Consider the following 25,622-nt stretch of genomic DNA (forward strand, 5'->3'; position numbering starts at 1 on the left):
AAAGTTTTATTACAGACTGTACTGGTAGTAGTAATAGTAGCTTTATTTTCTATAGCTAAGTCACGCAATGGGAGGGATCCATGAAGTATATAGGAGAGGTGGGTTGCTTGTGTTTGGACTGTACGGGTAAGAAATGTAACTTACTTCCACCCCTGGCCTCACCCCTTCTGCCTGAGGCCCCTCCCCTTCCGGGGGGGAAAGAGTGGGACCCGTACTGGTAAGAGCTGTATTTACTTTCACACCCCTGACCTTTTTCCTAAGGAAGCAACAGGTTAGGTATGTGTGCATAAAATTGGAAGAAATTAAATCCCACTGTACACATATCTGGCTATAGTGCATGTAAGGGTATATTCATAGAAAATTTAAGGCCAGCAGGAACAATTAGATAACCAAGTCTGTTTATCACAGGCCATTACATTTCACCATTACCCCTGTATTGAGCCCAGTAACTTGAATTTGATTAAAGGTACCAGTCTGAATCTGAAGACTCCAAGAGATGGAGAATCTACCACTTCGTTGGTAGTTGTTCCAATCTTCACTCTCACTGTTAAAAAATTGGCCTTGATTTCTAATTTGAATTGTCTGTATTAGTTTCCATCACTGTTTTGCCTTCTCCACTAGATTAAAGACCACTTTCATAGTTGTTATTTTCTCCCTGTGAATGTACATATACACAATCAAGTCTCCTTTCAGTCTTAGTTTTGATAAATTAAACAGATTATGTTCTTTAAGTGCAGTCCTAGCCAGAAAAGCTCCAGGATCTTCTGGAGACTAGCCAGAGTTCCTGAGGGCAGGCTTAGGGTGTTGAACCAGTGCGAGAGCATGGACAGGACCAGCTGGTTGAGCACCAGTGCCCTTTCCAAAGGGAAAAGCAACGGAACAGTCCTGTCCACCTCCACAACCAGTCAGATCCCGGAAAGTGAGTAATGAATGAGACAGGGGATTGCAGGAAAATAAAGAATGTCTTATAATGAAGGTAGTAGAATGCTGCCCTGGAGAGGTGGGGTGTCACCAGATTTGCCCATTACTTTGGGTATGCTCATTTATTAGGGTTACTCTTCGAGGGGGGGGGGTGTTTCTGTAATTTTATCAATGTTGTCGGGGATTTTTTAATCAGTTGTCCGAGATAAATCATATCCCCTGATCACCATGAGTTTTCAAAGATAATAGCCAATGGCCCTGCAATCACATCCACCAACTGCTTGTGTCATGTGTGTTTTCAGATGGAGCTCTACTTCTCCCTTCTGCAAGTCCCCTCCCAATCACAGAATCATAGACTATCAAGATTGGAAGGGACCTCAGGAGGTCATCTAGTCCAACCCCCTGCTCAAAGCAGGACCAATCCCCAACTAAATCAGCCCAGCCAGGGCTTTGCCAAGCCTGACCTTAAAAACCTTTAAGGAAGGAGATTCCACCACCTCCCTAGGTAATGCATTCCAGTGCTTCACCACCCTCCTTGTGAAAAAGGTTTTCCTAATATCCAACCCAAATCTCCCCCACTGCAACTTGAGACCATTACTCCTTGTTCTGTCATCTGCTACCACTGAGAACAGTCTAGATCCATCCTCTTTGGATCCACCTTTCAGGTAGTTGAAAGCAGCTATCAAATCCCCCCTCATTCTTCTCTTCTGCAGACTAAACAATCCCAGTTCCCTCAGCCTCTCCTCATAAATCATATGTTCCAGCCCCCTAATAATTTTTGTTGCCCTCTGCTGGACTCTTTCCAATTTTTCCACATCCTTCTTGTAGTGTGAGGCCCAAAACTGGACACAGTACTCCAGATGAGGCCTCACCAATGTCGAATAGAGGGGAACGATCACATCCCTCGATCTGCTGGCAATGCCCCTAATTATACATCCCAAAATGCCATTGGCCTTCTTGGCAACAAGGGCACACTGTTGACTCATATCCAGCTTCTGGTCCACTGTATCCCCTAGGTCCTTTTCTGCAGAACTGCTGCCGAGCCTGTAGCGGTGCATGGGATTTTTCCATCCTAAGTGCAGGACTCTGCACTTGTCCTTGCTGAACCTCATCAGATTTCTTTTGCCCCAATCCTCTCATTTCTCTAGGTCCCTCTGTGTCCTACCCCTACCCTCCAGTGTATCTACCTCTCCTCCCAGTTTAGTGTCATCCGCAAACTTGCTGAGGGTGCAATCCACACCATCCACCAGATCATTAATGAAGATATTGAACAAAACCAACCCTTGGGGCACTCCGCTTGATACCAGCTGCCAACTAGACATGGAGCCATTCATCACTATCCATTGAGCCTGACGATATAGCCAGCCTTCTATCCACTTTATAGTCCATTCATCCAGTCCATACTTCTTTAACTTGCTGGCAAGAATACTGTGGGAGACCATATCAAAAGCTTTGCTAAAGTCAAGGAATAACACATCCACTGCTTTCCCCTCATCCACAAAGCCAGTTATCTCATCATAGAAGGCAATTAGATTAGTCAGGCATGACCTGCCCTTGGTGAATCCATGCTGACTGTTCCTGATCACTTTCCTCTCCTCTAAGTGCTTCAGAATTGATTCCTTTAGGACCTGCTCCATGATTTTTCCAGGGACTGAGATGAGGCTGACCGGCCTGTATTTCCCCAGATCCTCTTCCTTCCCTATTTTAAAGATGGGCACTACATTAGCCTTTTTCCAGTTCTCCGGGACCTCCCCCGATCGCCATGAGTTTTCAAAGATAATGGCCAATGGCTCTGCAATCACATCCACCAACTCCTTTAGCACTCTCGGATGCAGCGCATCCGGCCCCAGGGACTTGTGCTCGTCCAGCTTTTCTAAATAGTCCTAAACCACTTCTTTCTCCACAGAGAGCTGGTCACCTCCTCCCCATGCTGTGCTGCCCAGTGCAGTAGTCTGGGAGCTGACCTTGTTCGTGAAGACAGAGGCAAAAAAAGCATTGAGTACATTAGCTTTTGCCACATCCTCTGTCACTAGGTTGCCTCCCTCATTCAGTAAAGGGCCCACATTTTCCTTGACTTCTTGGTCCTAACATACCTGAAGAAATCCTTCTTGTTACTCTTAACGTCTCTTGCTAGCTGCAACTCCAAGTGTGATTTGGCCTCCCTGATTTCACTCCTGTATGCCTGAGCAACATTTTTATACTCCCCCTGGTCATTTGTCCAATCTTCCACTTCTTGGAAGCTTCTTTTTGTGTTTAAGATCAGCAAGGATTTCACTGTTATGCCAAGCTGGTTGCCTGCCATATTTTCTATTCTTTCTACACATCGGGATGGTTTGTCCAGTAACCTCAATGAGGATTCTTTAAAATACAGCCAGCTCTCCTGGACTCCTTTCCCCCTCATGTTATTCTCCCAGGGGATCCTGCCCATCAGTTCCCTGAGGGAGTCAAAGTCTGCTTTTCTGAAGTCCAGGGTCTGTATTCTGCTGCTCTCTTTTCTTCCTTGTGTCAGGATCCTGAACTCAACCATTTCATGGTCACTGCCTCCCAGGTTCCCATCCACTTTTGCTTCCCCTACAAATTCTTCCTGGTTTGTGAGCAGCAGGTAAAGAAGAGCTCTGCCCCTAGTTGGTTCCTTCAGCACTTGCACCAGAAAATTTGTCTCCTGCACTTTCCAAAAACTTCCTGGATTGTCTCTGCACTGCTGTATTGCTCTCCCAGCAGATATCAGGGTGATTGAAGTCTCCCATGAGAACCAGGGCCTGCGATCTAGTAACTTCTGTTAGTTGCTGGAAGAAAGCCTCGTCCACCTCATCCCCCTGGTCTGGTGGTCTATAGCAGACTCCCGCCATGACATCACCCTTGTTGCTCACACGTCTAAACTTAATCCAGAGACTCTCAGGTTTTCTGAAGTTTCATACCAGGGCTTTGAGCAGTCATACTGCTCTCTTACATACAATGCACTCCCGCACCTTTTCTGCCCTGCCTGTCCTTCCTGAACAGTTTATATCCATCCATGACAGGACTCCAGTCATGTGAGTTATCCCACCAAGTCTCTGTTATTCCAATCACATCATAATTCCTTGACTGTGCCAGGATTTCCAGTTCTCCCTGCTTGTTTCCCATTTGCTTCTTGCATTTGTGCATAGGCACTTAAGAAAACTCGCTGATTGTCCCGCTTTCTCAGTATGAGGCAGGAGCCCTCCCTTCTCATGCTTCCTCCCAGTATCCCACTTCCCCCAAGGCTTTGGTGTCCTTCCCCCAGTGAACCTAGTTTAAAGCCCTCCTCACTAGATTAGCCAGCCTGCTTGCGAAGATGCTCTTCCCTCTCTTTGTTAGGTGGAGCCCGTCTCTGCCTAGCACTTCGCCTTCTTGGAACACCATCCCATGGTCAAAGAATCCAAAGCCTTCTGTCCGACACCACCTGCGTAGCCATTCGTTGACTTCCACGATTCGACGGTCTCTACCCAGGCCTTCTCCTTCCACAGGGAGGATGGACAAGACCACCACTTGCACCTCAAACTCCTGTATCCTTCTTCCCAGAGTCACGTAGTCTGCAGTGATCCACTCAAGGTCATTCTTGGCAGTATCATTGGTGCCCACGTGGAGAAGCAGGAAGGGGTAGCGATCCGAGGGCTTGATGAGTCTCAGCAGTCTCTCCGTCACATCGTGAATCCTAGCTCTTAGCAAGAAGCAGACTTCTCAGTTTTCCAGGTTGGGGTGGCAGATAGAGCAACTCAGTCCCCCTGAGGAGGGAGTCCTGACCCCCACACCCGCCTCCTTCTCTTGGGATCAATGGTTGTGGAACCCCCATCCCTGGGACAGTGCATCTCATGCCTTCCAATCGGCGGAGACTCCTTGTGTTCCCTTCTCTCAGATGTATCATCTAGTCCACTCTCCGCATTAGTACCTGTGGAGAGAACATGAAAATGGTTGCTTACCTGTATCTGCATTGCTGGTACATGGATGCTCCCCTTTCTTCTTCTGGAGGTCACATGCTGCCAAATTTCTGCACCGTCCTTCTATCCCCGCTGAGCAGCCTGCTCTGAATCTTCAGAATGTTGTGTCCGTAGAAGCATATCCTGACGTCTGTCCAGGAAATCTTCAGTTTCTCGTATGCAACACAGGGTTGATACTTGTTTTTCCAGACCTTGAACCTTCTCTTCAATATGGAGACCAGCTTGCACTTTGTACAGACAAAGTCGCTTCTGTCCTGTGAAAGAAAGACAAACATAGCACATCCTGTGCAGGTAACAACAGCTGAACGCTCACCATCCTTTCTTCTACAAGCTTCCTCAGGTGTTGTAGTAACTACTCAGAGAAGTCTGCAAGATGAAAGCCTCAGTGGGCTCTCCCTAGGCAAACTCCCTCTGTTAGCCTCTCCGCTGTTCACCGCTCAGCTGGTTCACAGCTGACTGGCTTTTTAATAACAGTCAGGCCCACTCAAGGCTCACCTGGAACAAAGCCATCCTGCATGACCTGTGTTCCCTAAGGCTGGGTTCCCTCCCTGCCCCCCAACACACACACAGAGCAAGTCTGAGCAGATTGGGTCAATCAGCACTTTCAAGCTGCCCCCCTTTTTGCCCCTGGGCTCAATAGGCTGGGCCAAGCAGCACTTTCAAGCTGTCACCCTTATATGCCACAGGTTCAGCACATCCCTATCCCCCACAGTATTTTTGGGCACTACAGGGATCTTTAGCTTAGGTAAAAGAAGTGTTGCTGCAGAGTGAATGGGGAAGCTAAAAACACAAAAGAGTAAAGTTCAGAGAGAGAAGCAACCAGCTTAACTGTAAAAGTTATTTATTGGATAATAGTGATAACTACAGAAGGAGAGCCTAAACCAACATAACATACATTATTAAAGGTTAATACCTGAAGTAGAAAGGAAAACAGAGACAGAAAGAAAGGATCTCACTGCTCCCTGAAGCTTGAAATGGTCGGGGTTCCCAGGTGATGGTGGTAGCTCAGGGTTCTGAGTGCGGGAGACAGGCAGAGCCCCCAGCATGATCAGTCAGGAGATGGAGTCTCAGTGGCATACAGAGTTTAGGTCTCAGAGTAGCAGCCCTGTTAGTCTGTATCCGCAAAAAGAAAAAGGAGTACTTGTGGCACCCTAGAGATGAACAAATTTATTTGAGCATAAGCTTTCATGAGCTACAGCTCACTTCATCGGATGCATGCAGTTGAAAATACAGTGGGGAGATTTATATACACAGAGAACATGAAACAATGGGTGTTATCATACACATTGTAACGAGAGTGATCAGGTAAGGTGAGCTATTACCAGCAGGAGAGCGGAGGGGAAAAACCTTTTGTAGTGATAATCAAGGTGGGCCATTTCCAGCAGTTGACAAGAACTTGTGAGGAACAGTGGGGTGGAGGGGAAACAAACATTGGGAAATAGTTTTACTTTGTGTAATGACCCATCCACTCCCAGTCGCTATTCAAGCCTAAGTTAACTGTATCTAGTTTGCAAATTAATTCCAATTCAGCAGTCTCTTGTTGGAGTCCATTTCTGAAGTATTTTTGTTGAAGAATTGCCACTTTTAGGTCTGTAATCGAGTGACTAAAGAGATTGAAGTGTTCTCTGACTGTTTTTTGAATGTATAATTCTTGATGTCTAATTTGTATCCATTTGTTCTTTTATGTAGAGACTGTCCAGTTTTGACCAATGTACATGCAGAGAGGCATTGTTGGCACATATCACATTGGTAGATGTGCAGGTGAATGAGCCTCTGATAGTGTGGCTGATGTGATTAGGCCCTATGATGGTGTCCCCTGAATAGATATGTGGCCACAGTTGGCAACGGACTTTGTTGCAAGGATAGGTTCCTGGGTTAATGGTTTTGTTGTGTGGTTGCTGGTGAGTATTGGCTTCAGGTTGGGGGGGCTGTCTGTAAGCAAGGACTGGCCTATCTCCCAAGATCTGTGAGCATGATGGGTCATCCTTCAGGATAGGTTATAGATCCTTGATGATGCGTTGGAGAGGTTTTAATTGGGGGCTTAAGGTGATGGCTAGTGGCGTTCTGTTATTTTCTTTGTTGGGCCTGTCCTGTAGTAGGTAACTTCTGGGTACTCTTCTGGCTCTGTCAATCTCTTTCTTCATTTCAGCAGGTGGGTATTGTAGTTGTAAGAATGCTTGATAGAGATCTTGTAGGTTTTTGTCTCTGTCTGAGGGGTTGGAGCAAATGCAGTTGTATCATAGAGCTTGGCTGTAGACAATGGATCATGTGGTGTGGTGTGGATGAAAGCTGGAGGCGTGTAGGTAGGCATAGTGGTCAGATGGTTTCCGGTAAAGGGTGGTGTTTATGTGACCATCGCTTATTAGCACCGTAGTGTCCAGGAAGTGGATCTCTTGTGTGGACTGGTCCAAGCTGAGGTTGATGGTGGGATGGCTGACTTAGAACAACGCTTCCTCAGCTCTCGTCCCCTAATGCCCCTATTCTACTTGTGCTACATTGATGACATCTTCATCATCTGGACCCATGGAAAAGAAGCCCTTGAGGAATTCCACCATGATTTCAACAATTTCCATCCCACCATCAACCTCAGCCTGGATCAGTCCACACAAGAGATCCACTTCCTGGACACAACGGTGCTAATAAGCGATGGTCACATAAACACCACCCTATACCAGAAACCTTCTGACTGCTATGCCTACCTACATGTTCTTGTCAACTGCTGGAAATGGCCCACCTTGATTATCACTACAAAAGGTTTCCCCCCTGCTCCTGCTGATAATAGCTCACCTTACCTGATCACTCGTTACAGTGTGTATGGTAACACCCGCTGTTTCATGTTCTCTGTGTATATAAATCTCCCCACTGTATTTTGGGGAACCAGGGCGCAGTATCTAGGGGAGTGGTCTCTGTTCTCCATTCTGCATGCTAATGGAGAGGTCTTAATCTTGTCACCCTTGTCAGGAGGGGTCTGGGTGTGTCTCCCAGTGCCCTTCACTGCTCTCTGCAAGCCTTTTCTCTGATCGGTTTTGGTTCAAGCAGAGACGGGGGTGGGGGTGTCTTTCATGAGTCAGACAGGCTAGATACTGCGCCCTCATTCCCCAAGAACACAGAACTGACTAGTATCAAGTCCCCCTATTGATGGGGTGCTTGCGCTGAGCGAGTATCCCCATCACATCCTTACTCTGTGGTACCGGATCTGATCTTCCATCCATTGCAGCCACCGCATCAGTTGTTGTATCCAACAAACCAGTAGAACCAGACCAATTGCTAGTATAATTTGGAAACCAATGATCACCACAATGGGGTGAAGCATGATATTCAAAAGACCTGTTGCACTGGGGCTCCACCCAGGCAAAGACTCCCACCAGGAGTGATGGCCTGTGTTTTTAACTGTGGCTGAAATAGGGGAAACCTCCTTGTAAAGCTCAGGATAGGCATTTAAATGTTGTACAGTCCATATAGGCACAGTAAACTTAATATCACAACTAACAATGGTTGTTACATTACAGAAACAGTGATTAGCATAAGGCACCATGTGTTGGGTCCAATGTCCATTAATTAATATTACATTTTGTTCTTATACACACACATGCGCTTTACCAAGATAGAAAACAACAGACCCCTCTTCCTGGATAACATCAAAGGAATAGTGAGACTTATTCCCAGGTTACCCATTCATCCCAACCCTTATGGCTAGTTCCAATCAAGGGAGCACATGCAGGTGCTGTGTGAGAGATATTCATGCCCTCTAAGTGGATTTGAACCTCCTTCAGAGAAGTCTGAGGTTGCAGCTAGCGAGGGATGTTAAGAGTAACAAGAAGGGTTTCTTCAGGTATGTTGGCAACAAGAAGAAAGTCAAGGAAAGTGTGGGCCCCTTACTGAATGAGGGAGGCAACCTAGTGACAGAGGATGTGAAAAAAGCTAAGGTACTCAATGCTTTTTTTGCCTCTGTCTTCACGAACAAGGTCAGGTCCCAGACTACTGCACTGGGCAGCAAAGCATGGGGAGGAGGTGGCCAGCCCCCTGTGAAGGAAGAAGTGGTTCGGGACTATTTAGAAAAACTGGACATGCACAAGTCCATGGGGCCAGATGCGTTGCATCCGAGAGTGCTAAAGAAATTGGCGGATGTGATTGCAGAGCCATTGGCCATTATCTTTGAAAACCCATGGCGATCCGGGGAAGTCCCGGAAGACTGGAAAAAGGCTAATATAGTGCCAATCTTTAAAAAAGGGAAGAAGGAGGATCCTGGGAACTACAGGCCGGTCAGCCTCACCTCAGTCCCCGGAAAAATCATGGAGCTTGTCCTCAAGGAATCAATTCTGAAGCACTTAGACGAGAGGAAAGTGATCAGGAACAGTCAGCATGGATTCACCAAGGGAAAGTCATGTCTGACTAACCTAATTGCGTTCTATGATGAGATAACTAGTTCCATGGATGAAGGGAAAGCAGTGGACATGTTATTCCTCGACTTTAGCAAAGCTTTTGACACCGTCTCCCACAGTATCTTGTCAGCAAGGTTAAAGAAGTATGGGCTGGATGGATGCACTACAAGGTGGGTAGAAGAAAGTTGGCTAGATTGTCGGGCTCAAAGGGTAGTGATCAATGGATCCGTGTCTAGTTGGCAGCCGGTATCTAGCGGAGTGCCCCAAGGGTCGGTCCTGGGGCCGGTTTTGTTCAATATCTTCATTAATGATATGGAGGATGGTGTGGATTGCACCCTCAGCAAGTTTGCGGATGACACTAAACTGGGAGGAGCGGTAGATACGCTGGAGGGTAGGGATAGGATACAGAGGGACCTAGACAAATTGGAGGATTGGGGCAAAAGAAATCTGATGAGGTTCAACAAGGACAAATGCAGAGTCCTGCACTTAGGACGGAAGAATCCAATGCACCGCTACAGACTAGAGACCGAATGGCTAGACAGCAGTTCTGCAGAGAAGGACCTAGGGGTGACAGTGGACAAAAAGCTGGATATGAGTCAACAGTGTGCCCTTGTTGCCAAGAAGGCCAATGGCATTTTGGGGTGTATAATTAGGGGCATTGCCAGCAGATCGAGGGATGTGATCGTTCCCCTCTATTCGACATTGGTGAGGCCTCATCTGGAGTACTGTGTCCAGTTTTGGGCTCCACACTACAAAAAGGATGTGGAGATATTGGAGAGAGTCCAGCGAAGGGCAACAAAAATTATTAGGGGTCTGGAACACATGACTTATGAGGAGAGGCTGAGGGAACTGGGATTGTTTAGTCTGCGGAAGAGAAGAATGAGGGGGATTTGATAGCTGCTTTTAACTACCTGAAAGGTGGATCCAAAGAGGATGGATCTAGACTATTCTCAGTGATAGCAGATGACAGGACAAGGAGTAATGGTCTCAAGTTGCAGTGGGGGAGATTTAGGTTGGCTATTAGGAAAAGAGTTTTCACTCGGAGGGTGGTGAAACACTGGAATGCGTTACCTAGGGAGGTGGTGGAATCCCCTTCCTTAGAAGTTTTTAAGGTCAGGCTTGACAAAGCCCAGGCTGGGATGATTTAGTTGGGATTGGTCCTGCTCTGGGCAGGGGGTTGGACTAGATGACCTCCAGAAGTCCCTTCCAACTCTGATATTCTATGATTCTATGAAGAACCAAATGTTTTTGTTGATCCAATTTCAACACATGGGGTCCTGAAATTGGGGCTCTTAAACGTTGGAGGAGAGCAAGGTTTGTGATCAGAGGGTTGAAATTTAAAGTTTTCTTTTGTTGTTGGCCCAATTCCACTCTGTACAAATTGGGCTCATGAAATCCCTCCGAAATGGCAATATGCCCATAGAATTTAAACCAAATTGCTGGCATGAGCTTGTTATAATGTGTGCCTTTTAATGGAACTACCCAGTCTGGGGGACTTTGCTGAATCAAGTCATGTCCAGCTAAAGTCCAGTTCAGCGTTTGGCACAGCAATTTTGCTTTCTGGGCTCCACTGGAAAGCACCTCCAGAGGCTCCGAGGGATCACAAGGACAGCATAGAGCCTGGACCGCATCAGACTCCAGACACTTATGACCAAGGGTGTTGGTGCACCAGTGGGATGCCATGGGTTGTGTTCGGGACCTGTGAGGGGCCAGACAAGAGAGAACAAATTCCCACACTCCCCCTGTATATATTGGGAGAATCTGGGACCAATATTACATGATAAACATGAAGTAGTGACCTACGTGAGGGTGGCCATAAGAAGTCAAGGACTTTTCTGGACTTTTCCTGTCTTAACATCAGGGTAGGCACTGACTAGCCCACTTGATGCATATTTTCCAATGGCTCAAAGCTGTTCCTTCTTGCTGGCCAAGAAGGGAGGCTGACAGGATGGAGAAGACAATCTTGAGGGTCAGGTGGTTTATCCTTCCATTCTTTGAGCTGTGAGGAATGAAACTATTTCTGCCAGGGTTTCCCATTTTTCCTATTCAGGATTTCTACCTGACAAACATTAGGGCTAGCCCCATTCACAATAGAGTAGTGGCCATCCCAGGTGTGTGTAAAGAGCTGCTTAGCAGTGACAGAGGCAGTGTTGGTTTTAGTAGGGATGGCTTCCACCCTAGATCTTTTTAAAACAAAGTCAGTGGATTTATACACAGTTGAAAAACTTTGGCAGCTAGAAACTGAACCACATTTCTCAGCACCTATACTGTTGCTTGCTACAGGCAATGATTCATTATGAGCTAACTCAATCAACTCACTTCCATACCCTTCAGTTGCAGCAAATTGCTTGCAAAAGCTAGCATGAGGTTCTATTCCTTCAGGAGCACTTTTAGGCAACAATTCATTTTCCCCAGAAATTTTGTCCTTTCCCTTTTTAGCTAGGGGTTGCTCTACAGAAACATCTTCATGAGCATCTTTCTGGGGTTCATTTGAGTCCAGAAGGACTCCTGAGACAACTGACATATCCTCAATCATTATAAGCTGAGGGGCACATTCTGTCTGCTCCTCAGACAGAAGATTGGTGACAAACTCTCCCCCGGCAGATAGATAGAGGTGTGTGTGTGGGGGTGTCTTTCATGAGTCAGACAGACTCGATACTGCACCCTGGTTCCCCAAGAACACAGAGCTGACTGGTATCAGGGGTCTATCCCTGCCTCTCACGCAGAGTTCCGGTATGATACTGGGCAGGTCACTGAAACTAAACTTTTCACAGGTGTGCTCCTCATTTTTTAGGTGCCTGACTTGAGACCCTGCAGTCTGATTTGCAGAAGAGTTGAGCATTCACAGCAGCAACTGAAATCAATGTCAAGTTAATTTTGCATTTGGAGCAGGGTTTGAATAGTGTCCAGTAAACGATGCTTTGGAACCATCCATTGAACAATGAAAATAAAACACTGGATATGTGACAGGTTTCAGAGTAACAGCCGTGTTAGTCTGTATTCGCAAAAAGAAAGGAATACTTGTGGCACCTTAGAGACTAACCAATTTATTTGAGCATGAGCTTTCGTGAGCATCCGATGAAGTGAGCTGTAGCTCACGAAAGCTCATGCTCAAATAAATTGGTTAGTCTCTAAGGTGCCACAAGTACTCCTTTTCTTTTTACTGGATATGTGCTAATTCAGTGGCCCTCAAGCAGGGGTCTGGGGATCCTTGGGGGGCTGCGAGCAGGTTTCAGGGGGTCCACCAAGCATAGCTGCCATTAGACTCATAGCCCCGGGCTGAAGCCAAAGCCTGAGCAACTTAGCTTTGCAGTTTGCAGTTCCCCCTGTGGTGTGGGGCCCCAGGCAATTGCCCTGCTTCCTACCCCTTAATGTTGGCCCTGGCTTTTATATGGAAGAAAACAGTTGTTATGGCACAGGTGAGCTGTGAAGTTTTTATAGCATGATGGGGGTGGGGGGACGGGCTCAAAGAAAAAGGGTTGAGAACCCTGGTGCTAATTCAATGAGCAAGCACCATCCATTCTGTGCACTGAATGTGACAGGAATCCAGTGGGGAAAAATAGTATTATCATGTAATTAATGACTGAATTATAATGAATATGCATAAATGAACCAATTTAAAGTTGCACAGGCAGGCTTAATTCTGGCATTTCCTAGCTTCTGAGTACTTGTTTTAGTAACCCTTCTGATAGGTGGTGCTGGCAGTAACAAGGGCCAGGTTTAATATCTAGAGGTTGCTCTTAACATTACAAAACAGAATGAGAACATTACAAAACAGAGGGCTCCAGCCCTCACACAGAAAAACTGGAAAATGAACCACTATCCCTGGGCTGCCTCTAAGAGTCAATACGTCCCCACCTGCAAGCATTAAGTCTGTGTATAACAAAAGAAAACTTTTATTAAGAGGAGAGGGAACATAGGATTAATTTGGGAAAACACTGCAATAGAGATTCTGAAGTAAACAAACAATAAGTAAACCCACCATACAGTATCTTGAGCAGTAGTCCTTTGCCTCAGTTTCCCCCCTTGTGGTGTGACTGTCCTTAAACACACCACTCCCCTTTTCCCTCTGTTGCACCCCACTCTGGTTTGATGTCCCAGGTCAGTGAAGTTCCAGAGTCCAGGGGGTGTTGAGGTGGTGCCTAAGCAACGCCAACTTCTGCTCATCTGCTCACCACTGCTACTGCTGGTAAACGTCACTGCCGCCACCTGCAGTAGTCTAAGGTTCCTCCATCTAGCCCAGTGCTTGTGATTTCACTGGGTAACATGGAACCTCACTGTGTTAGACCCATAATAGAGGTCTCCCTACGGGATGGGGAGCAAGCAGATATCAGACACAGTATTGGTATATAATACTCTAAATGCTCTTTATTGATTACAAAACAAACCTTACTCACTCCACATTCACACCCTAAACATACTATACCAGAGTCCAAAGGTCAGAATGATCCTGATGGCCAGTCAAAGTACCTTCCATCAGGATAAAATCATGAGATGCGGGGAGCTGGCAAAACCACATCTATATCCACACGGGACTCTGGATCAATAAACGACTCCAATTTGCAGAAATCATAGGCATCCATTTCTAGTTCATTCCGTTGGGTCATCGGTTTTTTGCCTTTGTTTACTAGGCCTTCTATCCGCACAATTCCAAAGAGACACTCTTGGGCGGGCCACCATGATCCAAGGCGTGCCATTTCCTCCAATTCTTATACAATTTTATATCAGTCTAGCTGGTGTTATTTCCTTTTCTGATGATTTTCCGCATTTGTCTCGAAACATAAGATTGCTTTTGCACAAAGAGTTCTAACAGTCCCTGACCTTAAGTCCTTGCTTCAGTTTCTAACTTGCAATGCATGCATTCATGTCAAGCACGCATAATTCATACCAGGCCTCAATGACATCTTACATGGATATATGAATCACAATGTATATTGATATATCTTTCCCAACAACTGTTGCTGCCATTACCTCCCCTGCATTGTTTTCACCACTGTTTTCAGCACTGTCCCCACACCAGGACTATGGCTCAGCCTCAAGACCAGCTTATCAGAGATTTCAGCTCTAGCGATCACTGAGAAGAAACAAGAACTCCCAATTGAATTCTAGCACCTCTCTCTTTAAAGACAGAGTGGGGGGAGATCACATGGCATCTAGTACCATTTAAATGAGCCAATAGCACCAATAGCAGGAACACCTGTTGCCCCCCCCAACCCTGTCTTTCACATGGGTTTGGCATCAATACCCCACACCTAGCAAACAAGGCTAGATTTCAGGTGACTCCCCTCCATTAGGGCATATTAAGTATAGTTTGTTGCCTTTTAGTCAGCCAATAATAACAACATTTTATTACCCTTGAATCCAAAACTTATAATTTTTGATCAACATTGAAAATTGATCACTTTGGCAAAGCAGGCCTCTTTGCTGATCAGAGGCAAGTATGTGTGTCTATGCAAACACAGTCTTCTTCAGAGGGCTTTCCCCCAGTTCGTCAACAGATGGCAGAGTAGAACACATTCAGTCCACTGGCTTACATCTTTGCAAGCTTAATAATGTTCTTTTTACAGTTTTTTTGTAATTTAACAGTTTAAAAAAAAAGAAAATTCCATCATATGGAATCATACTGATGCAAACCTTGGTCACAAGCAGGACTGGAACTTTTAGACCCACTGCCATCTTCTGTCAATTATTCCATTTGTTCAAATGGCAACCTACTACTGCTAGCTGGGGCTTCTCTGACATTTTCTGGCAGTAGGGGAATGTTGAGACCCATGAATCTTGGTTTCCATTCCAGTCTCTGGAGGGGAGCATATCTGAGTGGACACAGACGCTTTTCTCTGGGTCTCCTACAGCCTGTACCCATTCTGTTTCTTACACACATCCCACACTAGCTCATCATCCAAGTCTCCCCAGCTTCCTCCTTGCATCCTCATACCAGTCCCGGTTCCCACATCTAGTGAGTCCCAGCCTCCACTGCTGGTCTACCTGTCTGAGTCCCAGTCTCCCTATCCCAGTCTCTTCAACCAATCTTCTCCCTGGCTCCTTCTCAGATCTTATGCTTCCCTCCCCCTACTTGCTCCAAATCCCATTGCACAGCCAAACTATTAACTCCACCACTCTTCCCCTCTTTCCCTCCCCTCTGCCAATTCAGGCATCCTCTGCATTAGAGTCAGGTCGCTTCCACTTTCTTGATGTTGCCTGGGTTCCAGAAGATTGTATCCCTGCTCTTGGTTGCTGTGCCCACAATCCCACATCAGCAATTGTAAGGTCTTCTAATCCTTTAATTATTATCATAGCTCTTCTCTGAACTGGAGCTCCTCTCCATTTTATCAACATCCTTCCTGAGGCAGACACCTGGCATGGGAAATTTTCAGTCAAGTGGTTGAAGTTTGGCCGAATTATAAAATTGTTTCTCCCTGTCTAGTCTCAGCTGCCATGCAGCCTTCCCCTCCCCTCACTGTCCAGCCTCATGAAGTAGTGGTAGTAGTGCAGAGGGGCAGCCATGTTACACATCAGAGATAGGTAGTGAAGGATGGGAAGGTAGGAGAAGGACCTGAGTCTTAATCTGGCCCTGTTTTCCATTGTGGAAATTTCTTCCTTCTCCCTAATATAATGCTGCTGCTGCTTTTCCTCCAGCTAAATTTTGAATGGGCCTGATTCAGGTAGGCATGCTCTGAGCATGCCTACCTAATCAAGTCCTAGCGGTGAAATAGACCATTTGTGGGTTGCTCTGGCATTTAGACATCCAGGTGCCTAGAGCGAGACAGTAATGCACATAGCCAGAGGCAAAAAATTTAGGCATGTAGGGAACTTTAACAGCAGAAATGTAGACACCAGGTGAGTTAGGCACTACAGCATTCAGCAGCAGCTGAATAGGGTATTGTAAATGTAAGGAGCATGTAAATGCTGGACTTAGGTGTCTAGGTCCTATCTCTTACTTTTTTCTGATCCTCCCCTTACTGTGAAGAAGGTTCAAGTATGTGCAATATCAGGTGATCAGAGGAGAAGGACAGGTGAGGATCCTGGGGTGGAAAACTGAGTGAGGGTCAGGTTTGTGGGAACCTTAGGGAGGGAAACTGAAGGGGGAGAAAAGGCACTGGCTAGGATGTGAGATGAGGGAGAAAAAAGTAGAATAAGTAGTGCTTGCTGGAGAAGGAGGGGAGATTAAACATTTGAAAGGAGGAGAAATGGAGGGAATGTTGGAGGATATTTGTAGCCTTATGATTACTGAAGAGAATCTGCATTGCTTAAGGTTAGGGGGTTTGTAACATGAAGAATCTGAGTCATGCCTCCCACAACTAAATTGCTGACTGAGTAATCTGACCCTGTGCTTGTACAAGACCTATAGCAGTTGGGCCACTATCTGATTGTTATATTTTATTACTGTAATACTCAAGGCCCACAAGCAGCAATAAAGCAAAAAAATCTGTGTGAGATGCAGAGCTTCTATGGCTTAACTATTTTTAATTATGTTCCCAGGGGCATTCTTGATCCCATATGTCATAGCACTTGTCTTTGAAGGAATCCCATTGTTTCATCTTGAACTAGCCATGGGACAACGCTTGAGAAAAGGCAGCATTGGTGTCTGGAATACCATCTCACCTTACTTTGGAGGAGTTGGTAGGTTTCTCCATGTTCTCTGAAAACTAGTTAGCCCATTGTCAAGAGCCATATTAAATACTGTCTAGGGAACTGGTTAAATAACTGAAACAAGTGCCTCAAGCTCCAACCCAGAGCAATACTGGCTCTAGGAAACTAAAGTTTGATCTCCCTGGTCACACTGTCCAGCAGTTCTTACCCATTCACAGGCATACAGGACTGCTCTCTGATATGAAACCTCAAAACACTTTTATTTAGGAAACACAAGACAGTAACATAAAATAAGATCAGTCTAGTGGGGACACAGTGAGTTTGTTAAAAATATCTCAAGACCAAGCGATGTGCCCAAGAGAACTCTGCTTGCCTCCCACTAGACCCAACCCCCTTTGGGTCCCTTCCACTCTGTTTGAGGAAAAATAAATGAATTAGGAATTAACCCTGGACAGAGACAAACCATTAATTAAAACAGGGGACCATTTGGGGTCCTTATCAGGAGTCACACAAACCTTCCTCCCTCCCTCCATCAAAAAATAATAATAGGACAATGTACAAGTCCCCAGCAGTTAAGCATGTAGAGGAATACTCTAACACTATTATGGGTCTGAACAGCCTAGCCCCATCCTGGGTACCTTCTGCAGGCCATTGACACTTGGGTGCAATACTCACAAACAGCCTCCAACATGTAAGTCACTCCCAGCTATGTCTGTGTGTGTGCTGCAGCCAGCTAGCCACACTTTGGCTCTCACCAGTCTTGGTTATGCTGCAGGATGACTCCAACACACATCCCGTCCCAGATCTTCCCCAAAAAAATGTATGTTCTGTACCGCCCAGCCCTCTCCTGAACAGTACAAATATGTTAAGTGCATTATTCCTTTAAAGGAATAATATGCACACAACCTGTTACCCAAACACTTAAACTTGAACACACTGGATTAGATAAAACAGTAAAACAAGTTTATTAATTACAAAGACAGATTTTAAGTGAAAACACGTAATGAGGCATAAAAGCCAGAAATGGGTACAAGAAAAATAAAGATAAAATCCTAAACTGGTGCTGAACTTAAATATTAATTTCAAAGTTCTCACCACATGGTTTCACTGACCAAACTGTCAGGTCAGGACTCCTCCCCCAGAGTCCAACAGCTGTTTCCTTTGTCTCTTCAGGCTTAGTGAATGCAATGGGCGGAGGGAAGGGGGGTACTTTGGGTGTTTGTCCTTCCTTTTTATAGTTTCAGTCCCTTTCTTGAAAAACATTTCCAGCTGAGAACCAGGAGCCAAAGAGTCTATGTGGAAGGATATTCCTTACTGTTTTTTTCACCTGTTTGAACTTTGTCTTCCCTTCCTTCTTGATGAATCTGTTCACTGCTTAAATCAAATTAAAGAAAGCATGCATTCCTTTGTTTAGGACAGACCTGTTTGCAACTTGTGTAGGCAAAGCTATGGGGTTTGGAACATGTGTTAATAAACACCATACAGGGGAATATTATAACTTCATATACAATGTTGCCACACAGATGATACCTCACAATACATGTTTTGTACAAAATTATTATAGTAACGTGTAGGGTATAAACACATGGGCCTATTCGGTCACATACACACAGTGAAAGACAGCACCATATTAAGCTACTACCTGTAACGTGAAAAGGAGTACTTGTGGCACCTTAGAGACTAACCAATTTATTTGAGCATAAGCTTTCGTGAGCTACAGCTCACTTCATCGGATGCATACCTGTAATGTGTAGACAGCAGCAGAGTGTACCAGAGACATTCCTCTGCATGCAGCACTAAATGGGCACTTTGTGGCATGAATTTCCTCTAACTTACACCAATGGAAATCAGGCTTTTCTGGCTTCCACCAAAATAAGTATGGTTCTGCCCACTGATTCCTAGAACATTCCCTCAAGTATTGGAAGAGATTGGATGGGAAACACCACAATCCTTCAGGCCAAAGATTGTCTATTTGTAGCAGGATGGTGAGGAGTGGAATGAAAATGTTTAATTCCATTTGAAGCAAGGAACCTCTGAAATTCTTCAGAACAGAATTTAGGCCCATTGTCACTCATCAACTGTAACAGTAAACCAACCTGGCTGAAACAAGTTACCAAGACCACTGGACATCCTTGTAACTATAGCACAAGTAATTCTGGAAACTTCTGGTTATTCTGAATGGGCGCTGATTACAACCAAAAACATATCACCTTCTAAAGGTCCAGCAAAGTCCACATGAACATGTGTCCAAGGAGTCCGAGGCCACAACCAAGGATGTAGATAAACTGGGCTAGAATCATGCTGAATTTTCTGACACTTAGTAGAGCACTTCGCCTTGCTCGCAATATCTTTGTTGATCCTCAGCTACCAGATGTGATTCTGGGTTATGGTCTTCATCCATACAATGGCAAAATGACCTTCCTGAAGAGCTACCAAAACCTAAGACTGAAGTGATTTCAGAATGATCCCTTGCATTCCGCATGTGATGCAACCGTGATTCACAGATAATTCACATGAGACAAATTGTGTAAACTGGGGATTCTTTTGATCTTGAACAGTGTACATTGCAGTATGAATCCTTTCAGAACAAAAAGCACATCATCCTTAGTGGTTACTTTGTTGACGTCTACGCTAGTGATACGTAATTGTAACAGGGTCAGCACCTGCCTCTCATGAGCGTCCCCTTTCTCTGGCTTACAGTGCCTACAGTCTCTCAATTCTTTTCAGCAGGGCGGTACCCACCTCTCGTGAGTGCCCCTTTCTGGCCTATCTCAAAGCCCTCAGTAATGTCCTGTAGCCCTCCCCAGGCTCTGGTCCTCAGTTCTGACCAACAGGGCCTCTCTCAGTACCCTAGTTGTCCAGCTTACATGTGAAGGTTCCTGCTCGGGGGCTCATCGCCTGCCCTTTAGTCCTCTGACCCCAGCTCTCCAGCTGGGTCAGTCTAGATCAGTCCCCTTCCAGGGGTAAAAAGTTCCATGGACAGCCCTTTCCCTGGGCCGGTCTTCAGTGAGTCCTGGCAGCCAGCCAGAAGCTATTCCCTTGCTTCCCTGGTCCCTGCCATCAACTACCTGCCCTAGCCCTTGCAGCCAGCCAGGAGCACCTCTTGCTCCCCCAGTCTCTGCAAGCAGACTGCCCTCACTCTGGCCCTGCAGCTCCTTTTATATGAGCCTGCTGCGTCCTCACTGGCTGCTCTCTGCAGCCTCTCTGGTTGGCTGCTTCCCCTTCAGCCACTTTAGCCCACTTGGAGGGCCTCTCCACTGCTCCTTTCCTGGGATGGGTGAGGCAGGACCCCATGGCCTCCAGTAGGAGGCCTTTGGGCCTAGTCCACCCCATCACAGTAATCTATTCATCAAATTGAGATAGATTACTTTGTCTGAAGTTTCTTTGGGTTGACAGGAGTTTGAGCGTAGTAGTCGCAACAGCCCATCAGCTTTGCCATGCTGAGTCCCATATAGTATAGGATAGAAATGAGTTGAAAGTAGCAATTCTCATCATTGCATATGAGCAGAAGCTAATGACGGAAAGCCAGGTTTTGGTCCAAAAAAATAGAAAGCAACAGGCAACGATCCATCAGAAGGTAAAATGTCTACCATACAGATTGGTATGGAACTTTCCGAATTCCTAAGATAATGCTGAGAGCTTCTTGCTTTATCTGTGCATAGTTCTTTACAGGAGTAGTGAATGTTCATTATGCAAAAGCAATTGCTTTCTCCATGCCATTAGGAAAAATGTGGGAAAGAATTGCAGCCACTCCGTGTGGTAAAGCATTACAAGCCAATTTCAATGGTAGTGAAGCATCAAAATGTGTAAGAACTTCAGCTGATGTCAACAGTTTATTTGCTTCCTTAAATGCACACTCGCACTCTTTAGTCCATTTCCATTTTTTCTTTGCTTGTAACAGTTCATGTAAAGGTGCCATTATCATCAGAATAGGCAAAAATGTACCATAGTAGTTAAGCAGTCCTAAGAATGAATGTAACACTGAAATGTTCTCTGGTGGTGGCGGCACTTCAGGAACTACCTTTTCTTTCTTTCTCTGGTGATTTCCTTAAGCAACTGGCATCAATTACAGGTCCAAGATATTCAACTGAAGATTTGAAAAACTCACATTTGTTTTGGTATACTCTCAATCCATGGTATTGCAGTGTTTGAAAGACAGCACCCAAATTTTGAAGATGATCCTTTCCTATAACAAGAATGTCATCCAAACAGCATTGAACTTCATTCAGCCCTTCAAAATCTCATCTATGGCTTTCTGAAACAGGGCAGGTGCCAATGTGATACTGAAAGGCAACCTGTTGTAAGAAAATAAGCTTTTTTGCGTGTGATAGTGAGATATTTGCAAGATGCCAGCTCAGCCTACATTTGTAGGTATGCATTGAGCAAATCCAATATACTGAAATACTGTCCACCACTAACAAACAAACAAATCTTCAGTAGGAGGCAGTGGACACTGGTCTGCACATAAAGCCGGATTCCGTGTCACTTCAAAGTCTCCACAAATTCAGACCGAGCCATCCTCCTTGATTACTGGTACAATGGATGTAGCCCACTCACTGTGAAACCAGTGACAGTGATCAATCAAACAGTCCAAATCTGCTTCTACCAGAGGCTTCAGAGCATAAGGCACAACTCTGGGCTCTCAATACCTTGGTTGGCTTTCAGAGTTAACAGTAAGCTTCACTGACATGTTGTTCATCTTTCCAAGCTCTTTTTCAAAAACTTCGAAGTATCTGTCCACTATGTGATCATCATCAAGAATGGGGTGTAGCTGTTTGATGATATGGGTCCCAGTGTGGGGTGACAGGTGACAACTAGGAGTGTGGAACTGTAGAACTACTGACTGACTGTGATATGTAACCTATCATTTAAATCAACTTCTATATCAGATGACTGGAGGATAGCTAATGTGACACCAATTTTAAAAAAGGCTCCAAAGGCAATCCCAGCCATTACAGGCAGGTAATCCTAACTTCAGATTGGTTGAAACTATAGTAAGGAAGAGAATTACCAGCAACACACAGATGAACATGATTTATTGGGGAAGATTCAACATGGTTTTTGTAAAGGGACATCATGCCTCACCAATCTACTAGAATTCTTTGAGGGGGGTCAACAAACAAGGGTGATCCAGTAGATATAGTGTACTTAGACTGTTAGAAAGCCTTCAACAGGGTCCCTCACCAAAGGCTCTCAAGCAAAGTAAGCAGTCATGGTCCCCTCATGGATCAGTAACTGGTTAAAAGATAGTAAACAAAGGGTAGGAATAAATGGTCAGTTTTCAGAAAGGAAAGAAGTAAATAGTGGTATTCCCCAGACGTCTGAACAGGGATCAGTTGTGTTCAACATATTCATAAATGATCTTGAAAAGAGGTAAACAGTGAGGTGGCAAAATTTGCACAAGCTACTCACGATAGTTAAGTCCAAAGCAGACTGCGAAGAGTTACAAAGGGACCTCCCAAAATTGAGTGACTGGGCAACAAAATGGCAGATGAAATTCAGTGCTGATAAATGCAAAATAATGCACATTGGAAAATGTAATCCCAACTATATATACACATACACAGAAAGGTGGAATCTAAATTAACTGTTACCACTCAAGAAAGAGCTCTTGAAGTCATTGTGGATAGTTTTTTGAAAATATCCATTCAATATGCAGCAGTAGTCAAAAAAAGCTAAACAGAATGTTGGGAATCATTAGGAAAGGGATAGATAATAAGACAGAAAATATCATATTGCCTCTATATAAATACATGGTATGGCCACATGGCGTGCAGATGTGACTGTCCCATCTCAAAAATGATATATTGGAATTGGAAAAGGTACATGGAGAAGAGCAACAAAAATGATTAGGGGTATGGAACAACTTCCATATGAGGAGAGATTAATAAGAGTGGGACTTTTCAGCTTGGAAAAAAGAAGACTAAGGGGGATATGATAGAGGTCTATAAAATCATGACTGGTGTGGAGAAAGTAAATAAGGTTTAAAACAAACAAAAGGATGTATTGCTTCACACAATGCAGTCAACCTGTGGAACTCTTTGCCAGAGGATGCTGTGAAGGCCAAGACTATAAGAGGGTTCAAAAAAGAACTAGATAAATTCATGGAGGATAGGTCCATCAATGGCCATTAGCCAGGATGGACAGGGATGGTGTCCCTAGCCTCTGTTTGCCAGAAGCTGGGAATGGGTGAAAGGGGTTGGCTCACTTGATGATCACCTGGTCTGTTCTTTCCCTCTGAAGCACCTGGCATTGGCCACTGTCAGAAGACAGGATACTGAGCTAGACGGACTCTTAGTCTGACACAGTATGGCCATTCTTATGTTCTCCCAGGCTGCAAAAGCCAGCTGACACTCCTGTAGAGCCCTACATTACTGCTTCAGCTTCCTTCTGAGTCCACTCACCCTCCTCCCCACTTCTTTTCTATGGCCCTCCTCCTGTTCCATAGCTGTAAGATGAAGCTAGGTGTTCCTGCACTAGAAAACACTCTTGGTCCCACTCATCACTGAGGGAACCTTGAGATGATGGGGGCTGTTCTTGCACCTGTATAAGAAAAGTTAAACTATCTGCTGTTCCATCAAGTGTTGTGGGTAGCTGTGGTAGTAGGGCCAGGGACCTGAGGTTTGTGCTCTTCCTCTCCCTCAAGCATTTGGAGTACCTCTATCTCCTCAGGACTCCTGTACAAAAGTTGATTCCATAGAATTGCTGCACTGTCACCACCACCCACTCATATGTAAACACCTCATAGTCCTCTGCACAGGGGCAGCTGCAAACCATACCTGGTTTCCCCACTGCTATTGTGAAATGCTATCATGCATGAGAGTTCAGTGTTCTGGCCTTCACCCTGCCCCTTCTTCTGGTCACCTGAATCTACATTTCCCCCATACCCTTAAACTCTTCCACCCCCTTTTCCACCACTTTTCTCCTCCACCCTTTTCATTTTAGATTTTAAGATATTTGTTATAATCCCATCTCCTTCCATAATCCTTTCTTTCCTTCACTATCACAGAATGGTAAGGACAAAGTGGCCACTCTTGTACTGCTCCCCGAATTTGAAATGTTATCCTAGCACTTTCACTCCCAGGGGAGGTTTCCTGTCTGTGCTGTTGAGTAATTGTCATCTTGGTTCTATTCAGGGGAAGAGACCAACACAGCTGACCTAGACTGTTTTTAAAACCACCAAAGGGGAAAAAACAAACAAAAACACTCACACAAAAACAAGAGATTAGGGCAAATGCAGTAGCAGGAGTGGCATAAATTTGTTGGGTAAAGTAAATAAGTGTTCTGACAGCTTATTTAAGCAATTTGTTTAAACTGAGATTTTTTTGTATTCAATAGGTATTGGTTCATTGATGGTGTCATTCATTGTGAGCTTATATTATAACACCATTTTAACCTGGGTGATGTGGTATTTCATTAACTCCTTCCAAGAGCCCCTTCCTTGGAGTGCTTGCCCACTAAATGGGAACAGAACAGGTAATTAATATTTCAAGTCTCTTGTTGGTGTTAAGGTTGCAAAGTGTTACCAACTCTTTTTTATTCCTATAATATGGCATTAAGTCCTACTGTACAGATTTTTTAAATGGCTCATTTTAAAATCTTCTCTTTGAACTAGGGCTGTCAAGCGATTAAAAAAATTGTGATTAATCGCACGGTTAAAGAATAATAGAATACCATTTATTTAAATAGTTTTTGATGTTTTCTACATTTTCAAATATATTGATTTCAACTATCACACAGAATATGAAGTGAACAGTGCTCACCTTTATATTATTTTTAATTACAAATATTTGCACAGTAAAAAACCAAATAGTATTTTTCAATTCACCTAATACAAATGATGAAGTGCAATCTCTTTATCATAAAAAGTTGATCTGACAAATACAGAAATATGTACAAAAAATAACTGCACTCAAAAATAAAACAATGCAAAACTTTATAGCCCACAAGTCCACTCAATCCTACTTCTTGTTCAGCCAATCGCTCAGACAAACAAGTTTGTTTACATTTGAAGGAGATAATGCTGCCCGCTTCTTGTTTACAATGTCACCTGAAAGTGACAACAGGTGTTTGCATGGCACTGTTGTAGCTGATTGTCAAGGTTCCTTCCCCACTCTGAACTCTAGGGTACAGATGTGGGGACCTGCATTAAAGACCCCCTGTCATAAATATAAAGGGAAGGGTAAACCCCTTTAAAATCCCTCCTGGCCAGAGGAAAAATCCTCTCACCTGTAAAGGGTTAAGAAGCTAAAGGTAACCTCACTGGCACCTGACCAAAATGACCAATGAGAAGACAAGATACTTTCAAAAGCTGGGAGGAGGGAGAGAAACAAAGGGTCTGTGTCTGTCTGTATGCTGCTTTTGCCGGGGATAGACCAGGAATGGAGTCTTAGAACTTTTAGTAAGTAATCTAGCTAGGTATGTGTTAGATTATGATTTCTTTAAATGGCTGAGAAAAGAACTGTGCTGAATAGAATGACTATTCCTGTCTGTGTGTCTTTTTTGTAACTTAAGGTTTTGCCTAGAGGGATTCTCTATGTTTTGAATCTAATTACCCTGTAAGGTATCTACCATCCTGATTTTACAGAGGTGATTCCGTTACTTCTATTAAAAGTCTTCTTGTAAGAAAACTGAATGCTTTTTCATTGTTCTCAGATCCAAGGGTTTGGGTCTGTGGTCACCTATGCAAATTGGTGAGGATTTTTACCAAACCTTCCCCAGGAAGTGGGGTGCAAGGGTTGGGAGGATTTTGGGGGGAAAGACGTGTCCAAAC

At 44.7% G+C, this 25,622-nt stretch overlaps 1 protein-coding gene across 4 annotated transcripts in view; it reads left to right on the top strand.

The window, feature by feature from the left end:
• LOC102929953 (sodium-dependent neutral amino acid transporter B(0)AT3) overlaps window positions 1-25,622 on the top strand; it is a 112,303-nt gene that overhangs the window by 23,666 nt on the left and 63,015 nt on the right. The window contains exons 2-3 of one of the 4 annotated variants that reach the window (XM_007052654.3): window positions 16,739-16,879; window positions 24,188-24,325. The exons of 1 other annotated variant lie outside the window; for it this stretch is intronic. In XM_007052654.3, coding sequence (XP_007052716.1) covers window positions 16,739-16,879; window positions 24,188-24,325 — 279 coding nt within the window. The remainder of the gene's footprint in view (window positions 1-16,738; window positions 16,880-24,187; window positions 24,326-25,622) is intronic. 2 more of the 4 variants (XM_043540294.1, XM_037893374.2) reach the window with 2 other exon arrangements.

Source organism: Chelonia mydas, chromosome 2 (genome assembly GCF_015237465.2).
Source record: "Chelonia mydas isolate rCheMyd1 chromosome 2, rCheMyd1.pri.v2, whole genome shotgun sequence".
NCBI classification, from domain to species: Eukaryota; Metazoa; Chordata; order Testudines; family Cheloniidae; genus Chelonia; species Chelonia mydas.